This window comes from Pinus tabuliformis, chromosome 2_1 (genome assembly GCF_031772625.1).
Source record: "Pinus tabuliformis cultivar Carrire ecotype Pingquan chromosome 2_1, CPIR1, whole genome shotgun sequence".
Lineage (NCBI taxonomy): Eukaryota > Viridiplantae > Streptophyta > Pinopsida > Pinales > Pinaceae > Pinus > Pinus tabuliformis.
The window spans coordinates 640335396-640348624 of record NC_142299.1 but is presented as its reverse complement, the minus strand read 5'-3'; the positions used below and the strand labels follow the sequence as shown (position 1 = coordinate 640348624).

At 35.7% G+C, this 13229-nt stretch overlaps 1 protein-coding gene across 1 annotated transcript; it reads left to right on the top strand.

Moving 5' to 3' along the window:
• Window positions 1–5317: 5317 nt before the first annotated feature.
• On the top strand, window positions 5318–10941 carry LOC149202181 (uncharacterized). Its single transcript, XM_089399910.1, has 3 exons — window positions 5318–6300; window positions 9919–10119; window positions 10225–10941. Exons 1-3 carry the CDS (start codon window positions 5371–5373, stop codon window positions 10771–10773), a joined length of 1680 nt encoding a protein of 559 aa, XP_089256036.1. The 5' UTR covers window positions 5318–5370; the 3' UTR covers window positions 10774–10941.
• Window positions 10942–13229: the final 2288 nt, after the last annotated feature.

Sequence of the window (13229 nt, the reverse complement as noted above, 5' to 3'; positions counted from 1 at the left end):
TCAAATCTCCCACAGTGACCTGATTATAGACTAGTTCAGTAGAGCGAACTTGTATGATGTGCCACGTGTCCCTATTTCAACCTTTGGCTTTGAAAACTATATACAAGAAACTATAGTCCGTCCTCTTTCTGTACATTCTTACGAAATTTCAATCCAATGCTTAGAGAGAAAGTTATGACGATTTTCCTCAGGTCACCTATTTGGAATGTAATTCAGGAGTCTGAAAAAAGACCAACTTCCTCAGGTCATATTTCCGCAAATATAGCGGTAAAAGCTCTGAAATTCGGACCCGAGGTTCAGCGCGATTTCGTCTCAAATCGGTTTTTTTTTTCCCTTTGAAACATCGCAAAAAAAACGTTAGAGTGAAAATTCCACAATGACCTATTTGGAGCAGCGAAACCCTAGAATCCAAAAGCTCTGATACCAAATGTTATGAAACCAACTCACAAAAAGATAGAAATGATAGATCAACGCCTTAGAATTCAGCCTCTTCGAGGGGACAACCTCCTTTACATTACACAAATGAATGATTGTTTGATGATTCAAATGACAAAACCTCCTTTCTATATATAGGAGTCTAAGGAGTCACAATATAATCTAGTCGACCTAACAATAATAATATAAAGGCACAAAAATAACAATAAAGGGATTCTATGGGGCACAGTAATAATAATATGGGGACAATAGGGGAACAACAATATTAATAAGGGATACAACTACAATAGTAATGGGGTAATCACTAGTATTATAGGGACCTAACAAAGAGGGAGTGAAGTTGTGAGGCTTCTTAGATGCAGATTGGGCAGGGAGTCCATCAGACCAAAAGAGTACACTAGGTGGATTTTTCAGTGTTGGGTTCATAGTTGTTTCCTAGTACAATAGGAAGCAAATATCTATGGCACTCAACTTAGCAGAAGAAGAATACATGGCTGCCAATCAAGCAACATGTGAGGCGATTTGGATGAGAAAGATACTTGTTGGATTATTTGGTCAGATGACGGATCCAATTGTGATCTACTGTGATAATCAGAGTTGCATTAAGCTTTTTGAAAATCATGTTTTTCATGATCAATCCAAGCATATAAATATCTAATATCACCATTTACAAGACTGTGTGTAGAGGCAAATAATGTTGTTGTAGTATATTCTGACAGAGGAACAAGATGCTAACATTTTGACAAAGGCCTTGTTAAGAGGGAAGTTCGAGTTCCATAGGTGCTGGATAGGGGTGGTTGATAATCCCTTTCTTGCTGAGAGGGAGTGTTGAAAAATGCAACAATAAATTCTCAATTCGATTTTGCCTTGATTAAATTGAGAAAAAATCGAATTTCCACATCAACAGACAACTTGGATGATGTTAACTTATGTGACATGGCTTGTGTCACCCAATTTACTCAGTAAATTTGAGTTGGAGGAGTTAGAGTTCATTTTGCATGTGTGATTGATAATTTGTAGCAACTAAGGTCAATTATCTCAGGTTGTTTTTAGTTAAACTAGTTCCAACTTTTGGAGGAACTAGTGGAAGGTCAGTTAAGCAATGGGACTTTAGTCAAACTCAGTGATCATCCAGTTAACTGATCAATCAACCCAAAATAGCTAGTTCATGCAGAGAATTCGAGTTACCCAGTTGAGGTGGAGATTCCAAGGTAGTGTAACATCAGTTGTAGACTAGTCTTGAGTGTACAAGTGTTGCATGCAGTCAGATGACCAACCTAAAGGAATTGCGCAATTCAATTGAGGGAATTTCCTAAATAATAGGGGCTAATTCCTCAAGGAACAACGCAAGGAAATAGGAGCTAAAGCCGAGGGAAAATTGGACTAAGTTTGGGTAAGGGGCCTTCAGTGAATAGAGAGATAGGTTGTGCATTTGTAGCGTGATCTCAGTTGAGTAAAGCAATTGTAATACATCTCTATTTCATTTGATTAATGCAAGAGGCATTGGGAGTTTTAGTAAATTTCTCTCCCAAGATAAAAACACTTGTTGCATGTGTGCTATTCCTTCTTGCATGCTTGAGATTTTTGTTCTAAATTGTGAAATAATGTCCACAGAGTAGTAGTGTAGATATGTGTCTTATGATTTTGATTAAAACTTCGTGAGCAATTGCAAATCTACAACCTCATTCCTACATAAATAAAATCATTCCATCACATCCATCCATTCACACAACAAGGAAAACAAATTTAAAGTAATATTCATAAACATAAAATAAGATTAGTGGACTAGAATTTTAGAGAGCTTTAAATGATTTAAATCATTCAAAATCACTAGATGCGTAACAGAAACATACACGAGCTCTCATGCTTATATAAAGTATTGAAATAACAAATGTTATAAACTCTCGGAATAAATCTATGTGAGAGTCAAACTATTACAAATTGAAGCTCAAACATGAGTCTAAAGTTGCTTCTAACTCTAGCCAAAATCCCCACCTTTGGATCAAGCGAGAGTGGCATAAGGATCCTTAGTCTTTGCTCGACCATTGGGGAATAAAGGAGGATATTATCTTGCAGAATCCAAATAATATTAAAAATATTATTACTTCCAAATTTAAGAAAAATTGTAGGGCAATAGAGGGCTAGAGGGAAAAATGAAACTAAAATATTATAAGGAGGTGGTCAACTCCAACCTTGAAAACTAAAATTATATTTATGTTTTGACTAGTGTTAAGAACAAAATGAACATTGCCAAGATAAGAATTAATTCTCATGAGCTTTATAGTGAAACTAGATGTTGGTCAATTCTTAAAATTCTATGGGATGAAGGAGTTTGTCACCTATGCAGTCATAAGAGAGTTGAAGATGAAAATCACTTTCTCTTAGATTGTTCATTGTACACTGACATTCAATTTAATTTTCAAATTTTTTGTCACACTATCAACCTTCTTAACCTTTTAAGTTAGAAAAACCATAGTGATATGGGAATGTTTCTCTCACTTCTTTTAAAGCATCGAATTAAAATGTTAAAGAATTTCAATTACTCTCTTACCTTTTTAAGGTCCACTAAACCATATAGGTCTTAGTGGATGTTAATCAACATTATCATCATAAAAATAAAACTTTCTATAAATAATAATATAAATAAAAACAATATTATCAAAATTCTATTATTTATATATATATGTATGTATATATGTATATGTATATGTATATGTATATATATATATATATATATATATATATATATATATATATATATATATATATATATATATAACATACATACTGGGTAAATACTTTGTATAGTTTAAAAACATGAAGTACATATTGAGTCATGGAGTATTGGGCTAGTTTATCACTAGGAAAACCAAACTAGACCCATAATTTCAACCTTTTCGAAAGAGTAGATGACATATTTATGCTTGTTGATATAAAAACCAAAAACCAAAAACTAAAAACTAGCCCCAGAGACTAATTACACACTAAGAGATATAACAAAGAGCATGAATGAATAAGACAAAAGAGATTGATTAGGGAGACTTGTCCTACTTAGCTATGGTCCAACATTTTTGCTTGAGGGGAGAGTGTTCAAATGATTGCCATGAGAAGGAGATCTGCAAAATTGACGAAACATACCCCTAATTGGCTAACTTATATGCAATTTTATTTCCAGTTCTTTTGATGTGAGTAGGGATGATCACTTGAACAAAAGGAAGGAGCGATGCTACTTGTATGAGTAGGCTTTCAAGTCTCAAATTGCGAGATATTTTGTTGATCTGGGTGCCATGTAGGATCATGCAGATGTTGTTTATAACGAGTTGAGAATCTATCTCCACCATAAGTTTTGTGTAGCCTTGGGTTTGGGAAATTAATAGTCCCTCTTTTAGGGCTTTCAATTTTGTTGCGTTGTTGTTGTTTTTTTTTTGAAGGCAACCATGGTTTGCAGTCATTGAGTGGTTGCTATGTCCACAGGCAGTAATCCATACAGATCCATCAAAGGCGGCCTAATATATTGGGCCTAACCCCAAGGGCATCGAGGAGATTTGACCTTGTGACCTCAAAAATAGGCAAGGTACTTTGCAACGAGGGCTCGACCAATTGAGCTATCCCTTGGGCTCCTTGTGTTGTTGTTGTTATATCCCATAAAACATGAATAAATGTAGATAGGGGATCCCAAATGATCCCTAAAGATACCTCCATAGCCCACCTTGCCTGGGTTATCTTTTGAAGTGCCTTCAAAATTGAGCTTTACTAAATTAGGGGAGGAGGGCTCCAAGAGGAGGGAATAAGCATTGTAGGAAGGTGAACAGAGGGGGCAATTGTGACTCTTGGAGTAGGGAGCTGACTTTGAAGCAGTAGGGCCTCCTCGCCTAAGGCTTATCTGTCTTGATTTGACTATGATTGCATGACAATTGATTCCTTTACATTCTTTTGAACTGTGATCCAAAGAGAGTCGTGAGGGAGGGAGCGATTCTTGAATATGCAATAATTCCTCTCTTTCCAAATAGCTCAAAGAAGCAGGCTTGGAAGGACAACTGTGGTTCAAGATATGATAATTAAAAGCTTGAGTCCTCCAATTATTAATGGTGTGAGGGATACTGGATAGATCATGGTTTGGTCTCTTCATGCTAGCTTCTAGATTGCTCCAAAATGATTGGAATAGGGGCAACTATTGAAGAGGTGCTCCACATTTTCAACTTCTTGAAGGCACAAAGAACAATGAGAGGGGCCCATATGCTTGCGTTTCTTAATGTTGTCCTAGGTTAAGGTTTTCCCTTAAATTAGGAGCCATAGGAAGATGGAAACTTTTTGTTATAAAATTCTCTGCCAGATTCAACTTCAAATGGAATCTTTTGACAATTCTTTGGGGCCCACTTCCAAGCTATAGACCTCATGAATGGAAAATAAACCACTTGATTTATAACCCATTGTAGTTTATGAAGTTAGAAAACTATAAAAATATTATACAATTAAAATATTATATTAAATTTCTCAAACCAAAAATTAAACATCCAGTGATCTCGACACTAATAATTAATTAATATTATTAATAAATATAAATTTTAAAATGTACCGTGATGCTTTTTCGGTCAAATGCTCCCTGAAATATTTATTCATATGAACATGGTCAGTCGCGGCAGAAGTTCCACGCTTATGTAGGGTCCAGTAAATGCGGAGTAAGCTTCTTCATATGAATTAAACAATAGAAAATTGTGCCTTTTCCTTCAAGTCGGTAGTTTACCCATTTGACTACCCAGTTCAGTTATTTGGTCATGTGAGAACGCCAACAACCTGGTTACGATTTGAATTTGATTTCCCGCTTTGAATTCAAACGCTAAAGTTAGACACAAGCTCCAAAACAATCCTCAGAACCCATGGATAAATAGCAAAGCAGCCTTGGTAGTGGCTAGATAGGCTCTGAGAAACAAAAACATGGAGAACCAGGATGCTCTAGAATGTGCGGAATGCGAGAGTGAAAGAGCGAAGGTGGTCTGCTGCACTGAATCCCTCGCGTACTGCAATCCCTGTTCTCTCAAAATACATTCCAAAAGAGCTCGTTCTCACCATACTGTCCTTCCCATTCCTCCATGCTCTCAATGTCTCCTTCGTCCTGCAAAACTCCAATGCTTTCAATGTTCCAAGTCCAATCACAATCTCAGCTCAAAGGCAAATCCTATTGTTCTGTGTACTCATTGCTCAACTTCAATACACCATTCTCCTTCTACCCCTGTTCACAATGTCACTGTTCTTGCTATTCTGAGCAGCATCATCAAAATTGAAAACCAGTTTCCCAGCCATGTAAAACAGGAAAAATTGGATTCAGAAGATGAATGTCTAATTAAAAAGGGGAAAAAGAGAAAATCAACTGCAAGCTATGATTCCAATCCTGACAACAAATGCTCCTCTTCAAACAAGCTTCGTAGGAGTATTAAAGAAGAAACCCAAATAAAGGAGGAACCTGTATCTCCTCGCGAGGGCCAAAAGGGTCCTCGCCGAAACACCCCCAGAGCAGCTACTAAGCGCGTGTTTGGGCCCACGGAGACCGACAGTTCTTCTTCTGAGAGCGAATCTGATGGAGGCTGGAGTGATTTTGAAGAGGAGACCGGGGTCCGGCGCTTGCACCGCGGAAGTGTTTCCGTTGAGGCATTTGTTGTGAATGCAGAGGATGATGATGATGATGGCGGCGGCGATGGAGGAGGAAGCAATGCACGGAACGGTGAGCAGCATAGTACGGTGGTGGGGATAAAGGAAAGAATAAGGAAGATGCTTGAATTGGGGTTGCACCCTGACACTCCCGATATTGAAGCACAGCAGGCCTTGAAGAATGCACAGCGCCTTCTCACTAAGCACAATCTTCAACAGGTAAGCACACTATTCTCTTCTCAGATGCCCATTTTCCAATTATTTTTCCTGGATTCTTTTGGTTTAGTTTCATTGACCCCTTTCTCTTTTCCATCTTCTAGTTGAATCCGCTCTATTTTGTAGATAGCTATTCTTAAGAACTTGGAACTATTTAAGAAGTCGGGAGTAGTAGTTTACCATTACCGGCTCAGGTTTTAGTTCAAATAAAGGGTGACTATGCATCTTATCTGCGACATGTCCTCTGAGTAATTTGGGGAAGACTAGCCTTTTACACCAAAAAAATGTATTTTAGTGAGAACCAGTTACATGGACTAACCTACACTTTAGTAATATGAGATTGACTATCCACTCAAGGTAATGGTAAGGGTTTGGAAGTTTATTATTGCCTGTGGATTTTGGTGTAACTGAAAACCTCAAATTGGTATCAGAGCCTTGGCTAAATTTCAATTCCCTGAGTTGCATTGGGGGTTGTTTGGTTGTCACACTTATCTTAGTGGGAATCAATTATGTGGACTAGATGCCATCTTGGGAACATGGGACTATCTACCCACTCAATGTAATGATAAGGGTTTGGAAGCTACCCACTCAAGGCAATGATAAGGGTTTGGAAGCTGCCCACTGAAAACAATGATAAGTGTTTGGAAGTTCACTAAAGCATACATGTTTTGGTGTAATAAAAACCTCAACATGTTGTCAGAGCCTTGGCCTGGTTTGATTCCCCGAATTACATTGAAGAGAGTGTTAAGAGTAATTATCACACTAGCCTCATTGAGAATCAAATAGGTAGACCAAATACCACCTCTGAACAAAATTAAGAGCCGTTACTGTGAAAAAAGTTTGAAGCCTTTTAAACATGAATATGGACCCTTGATCATCATATTAAATTAGAATCCTGTAACCCTGTGAGGATTGGAGGGATTCTGCGGCCTTCTTAAATATTGTGCTCATGCAAAAAGATTAGAACTAATTGAACTCACACATGCGGCTAAATCCCGAATTTATATATCCATAAATAACATCGGGATCTCCCCTTCTTTAGATGCAACAAAGAAATATATGCCTTTTATATTTTGGAAACTAGCACAGTTCCTGAACTGGACCAAGCGCTTCTGTGGATGCAACAAAACAATATATACAAGTACATATACCCCTCAAACCTGGCATCTAAGCGAAAGAAGGGCCATACTACAGAGATCAAATCCTCTACTTTTAAGAGCTTTATGGTTCTGTTCTTGCTAAGCTGCTTTTCTTTATTGGTGTCATACATCATTTCATTGAAAATACAAGTACATATCTGCTGAAACAGTTTTGCACATCAGCCAGATTGCCCTCTCTTGTCTGCACAAATCTAGGCACCACGCATTTTAAATAAATTCAAGTACCTCCTCCAATGTTGCCTTTACCTGACTTCAAATGTATTTTTGTTGGGCACTGTTACAAAAATAGTGCTAATTTATAAAATATGGGTCTCAAATATTTGGGCACTGTTACAAGAAAGTGCTAATTTATAAAATATGGGTCTCAAATATTTTTCCTCAAAACCTGGTGCTTTCAATGAATTACCTCTTATTCTTCTATATGTACATGTGTATATATAGACATATATGCATATCCACGCACATACAGAGTACATGTCCACAGTGCACACAGCCCCATAAGGTTTGGGATGAGATGAAGTTTTGGTGTACTTGTGCTTTGGATTATACTTTCAATTTTTAGGAGAAGAAAAAGGGAATGAGAAAAAAGTATATATGAATTAGATCAGAATAGTTATAAAGTGAAGAAGGCTAAATATTTTATGATGGTGATTCTTTTTGATTTTCCATTTCTAGAATCCAGTTATAAATATTTTGCTGAATTTGCAATATTAAGTTATTAAAAACATTGTTTTTAATGCAAAAATAAATTCAGTACCCTTGAATGATTCCAGTGCAATCTGATTTTAGAATGTTGATGATTGATATCTGTAATTCAATCAATTCAAGATATTTTTTTACTGAATTTGAGACGAAAAATGCCTTTTTTTCTTTCCTGTTATTTTGAATAATAATAAAAAATAGTTAATTCATAAAATGTCCAGATTACAGTGTGGAAATAGTTAATTCATAAAATGTCCAGATTACAGTGTGGAAAAAATGAAGAAGAAAATTTAAAAGGTTAAGAAAAAATGATAAAAAAATAGCACAACTCAACAACCATAAAACTGAACTTGAAAAACTCGGGAAATTCAATAATCCGAAAAAAACATAAGACATTTAGAAAAAAAGGTCTTTTTCTACAACACTGATTCAAAAAAGATATTTTAACTTAGAAAAAGGTTTTTTCTACAACACTGATTCAAAAATATTCTAGTGCAATCTGATTTTAGAATGTTGATGATTGATATCTATAATTCAATCAATTCAAAATATTTTTTACTGAATTTGAGACGAAAAATGCCTTTTTTCTTTCCTGTTAGTTTGAATAATAATAAAAAATAGTTAATTCATAAAATGTCCAGATTACAGTGTGGAAAAAATGAAGAAGAAAATTTAAAAGGTTAAGAAAAAATGATAAAAAATAGCACAACTCAACGACCATAAAACTGAACTTGAAAAACTCGGGAAATTCAATAATCCGAAAAAAACATAAGACATTTAGAAAAAAAGGTCTTTTTCTACAACACTGATTCAAAAAAGATATTTTAACTTAGAAAAAAGTTTTTTCTACAACACTGATTCAAAAAAGATATTTTAAAACAGGTAAGGTTAGTTTATATATATATTCCAAAATAACTAAATGCATTCACATCAAATTGAACCATGAAAAATAAGCATATACCAAACTATGTGTCTCATGAAGAATAAATCACATATTTCTAATCACTGAAAGGACAATGAAATCTCCCATTCATCTGAAAAAATAATCATTCACACAGTAATATTTACATCACTGTCAAGTTCAGCTCATAAATCATGATATCAAATGTGTATAAATTGCACACCATAGGAATGTGTTTGATTCTATTGAAGCATTTCAAGAAACTGAGTTTGTTAAATTTTAAAGCTAGAAAACTGAACAAAAAAGAATAGTGACATTGGGGCTTTCTATGACCATACCTGCTGCTTCAGCTGACATATTCCGTACTTTGGGACACCCTTGGTGTTTGGTGTCTTCAAGCAGTTGAGATATTGGGGAATGCAAGGAGCTAAATTTCTGGTTGCATCTTTCTATAACATATCCATCAATCTATCTGTTTATTTGTATTTATATAAATGCACTCAGACATAAATATTGTCTAATATCATTGTGCATTAAGGTGAGATGCCCTTCACAATGGTGATTGTGAATATTTTGAAGAAGTGGAGGGAGGAATGACAGTTTCAATTCTCTCTTTTCTTGGCTGTTTTTCAAAGCAAAGTTGCTGGAAAGAATTAATTAGGGCTGTTTTGGAAAGAAGTCATTATAGAATATAAGCCTATAACTGTTTAAAAGATTCCATTCAATCCTCACAGGCACTTTAACTGTGCATTTTCCCCTTGGAGTATCTTGAACCAAATTTTGAAAATTCTTGTAGATATTGTATTTGGGTCCAGAAGGGCACATTACAAATTTTCTTATAATGTCTATCTGTTGCAGGTGGAGGTGATGGAAGGGGCACTCAAGGATTCAAGTGCTCTCGCTGGGGGGATGCGAGTAGTTGAGCTAAGATACAAAGGAAGGATTGGAAGACTAGGAAGAATTGAAGAGTGGGTTATTGACCTCGTCCATGTGATTGCAGACAATTTTGATACACAATATTTCACGAGAAAATATGACAGACAGGATCGTCCTCTGCAGGCAACAAACAATAATCAAGCTCTTCTGTTTCTCTTTGTTTTTACTTGATTTTTTCCGAGATTTGGAAGTTCTGTTGTACTAATCACATTGACTGTTTCCTTGCAGGTTGTTTTCTATGGCATTAAACAAAATGCAGATTGTTCTGGTTATGCCTTTGCTGCTACTTTTAATAGAATCACAATAATGTCAGCCAACTACTATCCTTCAAAAAGCTTGGTTGACAAAGATAACAAGGAACGTGCTCTCCAAAGAACATATACCAGGATTGCAAGAAACAATTACAAATTAGGTATTGTTGCGGGATTGAAAAAAATAGTAAGTGGTCGTGAAGATGCAGCAGATTCAGAAGAATACCAGGATAAAAATGGAATAAAAGGTGAAACAAAAGGAAAAGGCAGAAGTCAAAGAATGCAAGATGAGGACAAGGAAAGGGAGAGAAAGGCAATTCAAGCACTTGTGCTTCATTCCAAAGAAGTTGGACAAGCCTACATCAAAGCTAAAGGCATCAAAATCAAGACTTCCAAAGCTAGAATGAGAGAAACTGCATGGAACATAGAGGCCTTTACTCAAGGAGAGATTGATTCAAAGCAAATTGACATCAACCAGAAAGCTCTTCCAACTAGTCAGAAGGGGAAATCCTCCAAAAGGCAATGATTGCAGTCAAATTCAACGATGATCCATAGGAATACTTTCACTTCCTCTATTCTCCATTAAATACATTGCACTTTTGTAAGTAGTAATTATTATGTTAATTTTCAATTGTTGTCGAAGGCTCTGAACATTGGAGAAATTACAGTTATTATAACAATGAAATATTTATTTTGATTTTTTTCCTTTTTAAAAATTAATATATTTTCATGAGTACAGGATTTTGTAAGAACCTAATCTTGGATATTGGCTCATATGATGAGGTAACTTGAAGATTAAAATTAAGAAATATTATAAATAAGATTATTATGGTGTCTCCTCGATATTGTTTAATTTGAAAACAGTTGTTTTATTTATTTACAGGAACGAATATTATATTTATATTATACAATAAAAGCGGGAGAGGGCCTAGCACTCTTCCAAAAAATTTCATTTACACCATATGCATTTTGGTCCAAGTAAACTGAGAGTTTACTAATTTGAGAAGGGATGCATTCTTACAGAAAATTTCAGTTACATCATATGCATTTTGGTCCAAGTAAACTGAAAGTTTACTAATTTGAGAAGGGATGCATCAGATATTACAATTTTTGTTTATAAATGTAGGTACAAATTTCCATGCTATATAGTATGGAGGAATAATAGAACTAGTTGGAGAAATAACAAAACTAGCCACGAAAAACCAGATAGGCTTGAAATCTTAGAGAAGTCACTTGATGTTGCAACCACCCTTGTCATGACCTATAGGGAGACGAACTCTTTTGCTGCTAGAGAGAGAAGTGCTTGAAGCATGTGTTCCATTTGAATTGCCATTTGCCTTAGACGAAGAAACCTCTAATGTAGCAACTTGTTTCGAGAGAAGGAGAATTTCCTCTCAGTCATCTAGAATGTCCTCCGTTTCCACACAATGTGTAAGGATTTTATCCCCCACGAACATCTAAAAGGAACATCTTTGCTATTCCACCATGTCCTGGAGCTTGTTTATTGAAACCAATAGTGCTTGTGCAACATTAACCATCCATTCAATTACTTTTGCAAGTTCCATATAAACTTGAGAGTTCACCATCTTGATAAGAGGGAAGGAATTAGCAATGCGACAAGCCAAAGATTGGCAAACTAAATGACCATGAGCTTCCATCGAATTCCAACGAGGGAGATGAGAGATTGGAGTCATTGTTAAATTGAGACGGTCAGGGTCTTACATGAACCGACTTGCAAGGATAAGACTACATTCCCCATTTCAAAGCCACTAACATTAGATCTCTATGATAATGGGATGTTCTGGAGCAAGTGAATTAAATTTTTATCCAACGAATGTGCCTTGGCCTCCATATTACTCCAAAATTGAAGATAATATGAGTGATCTTCCATTAAGTGGAAATGACCGGGGTTGTAAGGGAGCACTTTGGGATGTGTCCAATTATACCTTCCCATTAAACACTTATTGCATTTGTTGTGATTTCGATGTTGGAGATAGAAGAATTTTGGGGAGGAGGATCCTAGCGGCCCACCTTGTTAGAAGCCTTTAACACCCTTGGCCCAACATGTTGAAATTTCCTTATACCTCACTCTCTATATGTTGAAGACTAGTGTTTATGCATGAATAACTCATCTTCCCATGTCGTCTCTTCCATTTGATGGGGTACTTAGCCATTGCTTGATTTTGTAGCTACTTAATCCTTGTTTCAAGGATTGTTTCTAGTTGTAATATGATTTTCCTTTTTTCATTAAAATTGTGAAAAATAGTTTGGATCATGATCTTCTCATCGATTACGTTCTTTAAGCAAGAAAAATAGAAGATTGGATGCACATGTGAAGATGAAGGTAACTCCAATTTGTAAGCCATGCTTTCAATCCTTTGCAATGCCTTATATGGGCCATAATACCTAGGTTCTAATTTATTGTCATTTTCTTGCTTGAGGAACATTTCTTTATATGGTTGTAGCTTAAAAAATACCCAATCCCCCACTTCAAATTCCCTTTTACTGTGATGTTGACCTGTTTGTTGTTTCATCCTATTTTGTGCTATAACTAAATTGTCCTTTAATAGTTTGAGAGCCTCTTGTTGGTGCCTTATGTGGTCCTCCATTGCTTGAATCTTTGTAGTCCCTTTTCAAGGTGATGTGATGGATGGAAGATTATATCCATAAAGTGCCATAAATAGGGAAATTATTGATGAAGTAATGGGAGGATGTGTTGTACCACCATTTTCCAAGGGCAATCAGTTGACCCATTATGTCTATTTATCAAATAAAACGCAATGAAGATATCCTTCTAAACACTTATTCACAATATCAATTTGTCCATTGGATTGAGGATGGTAAAATGAACTATGAGCCAATTGAGTACCCAAATAAGAAAATTCAATCCAAAATTTGTCAATGAAAATTGACTTTTGTCATTTATAATAATCTTTGGGGTCCCATGTAGTTTTTGGACTATTTTCGTGAATGTTGTTACCA

Excerpts from the sequence above, each read along its gene's own strand:
- LOC149202181 (XM_089399910.1), top strand. The coding sequence starts at position 5,371 with ATGGAGAACCAGGATGCTCTAGAATGTGCGGAATGCGAGAGTGAAAGA. Across the intron at positions 6,301-9,918 it reads CTAAGCACAATCTTCAACAG|GTGGAGGTGATGGAAGGGGC; the intron begins GTAAGCACACTA and ends TATCTGTTGCAG. Across the intron at positions 10,120-10,224 it reads GACAGGATCGTCCTCTGCAG|GTTGTTTTCTATGGCATTAA; the intron begins GCAACAAACAAT and ends GTTTCCTTGCAG.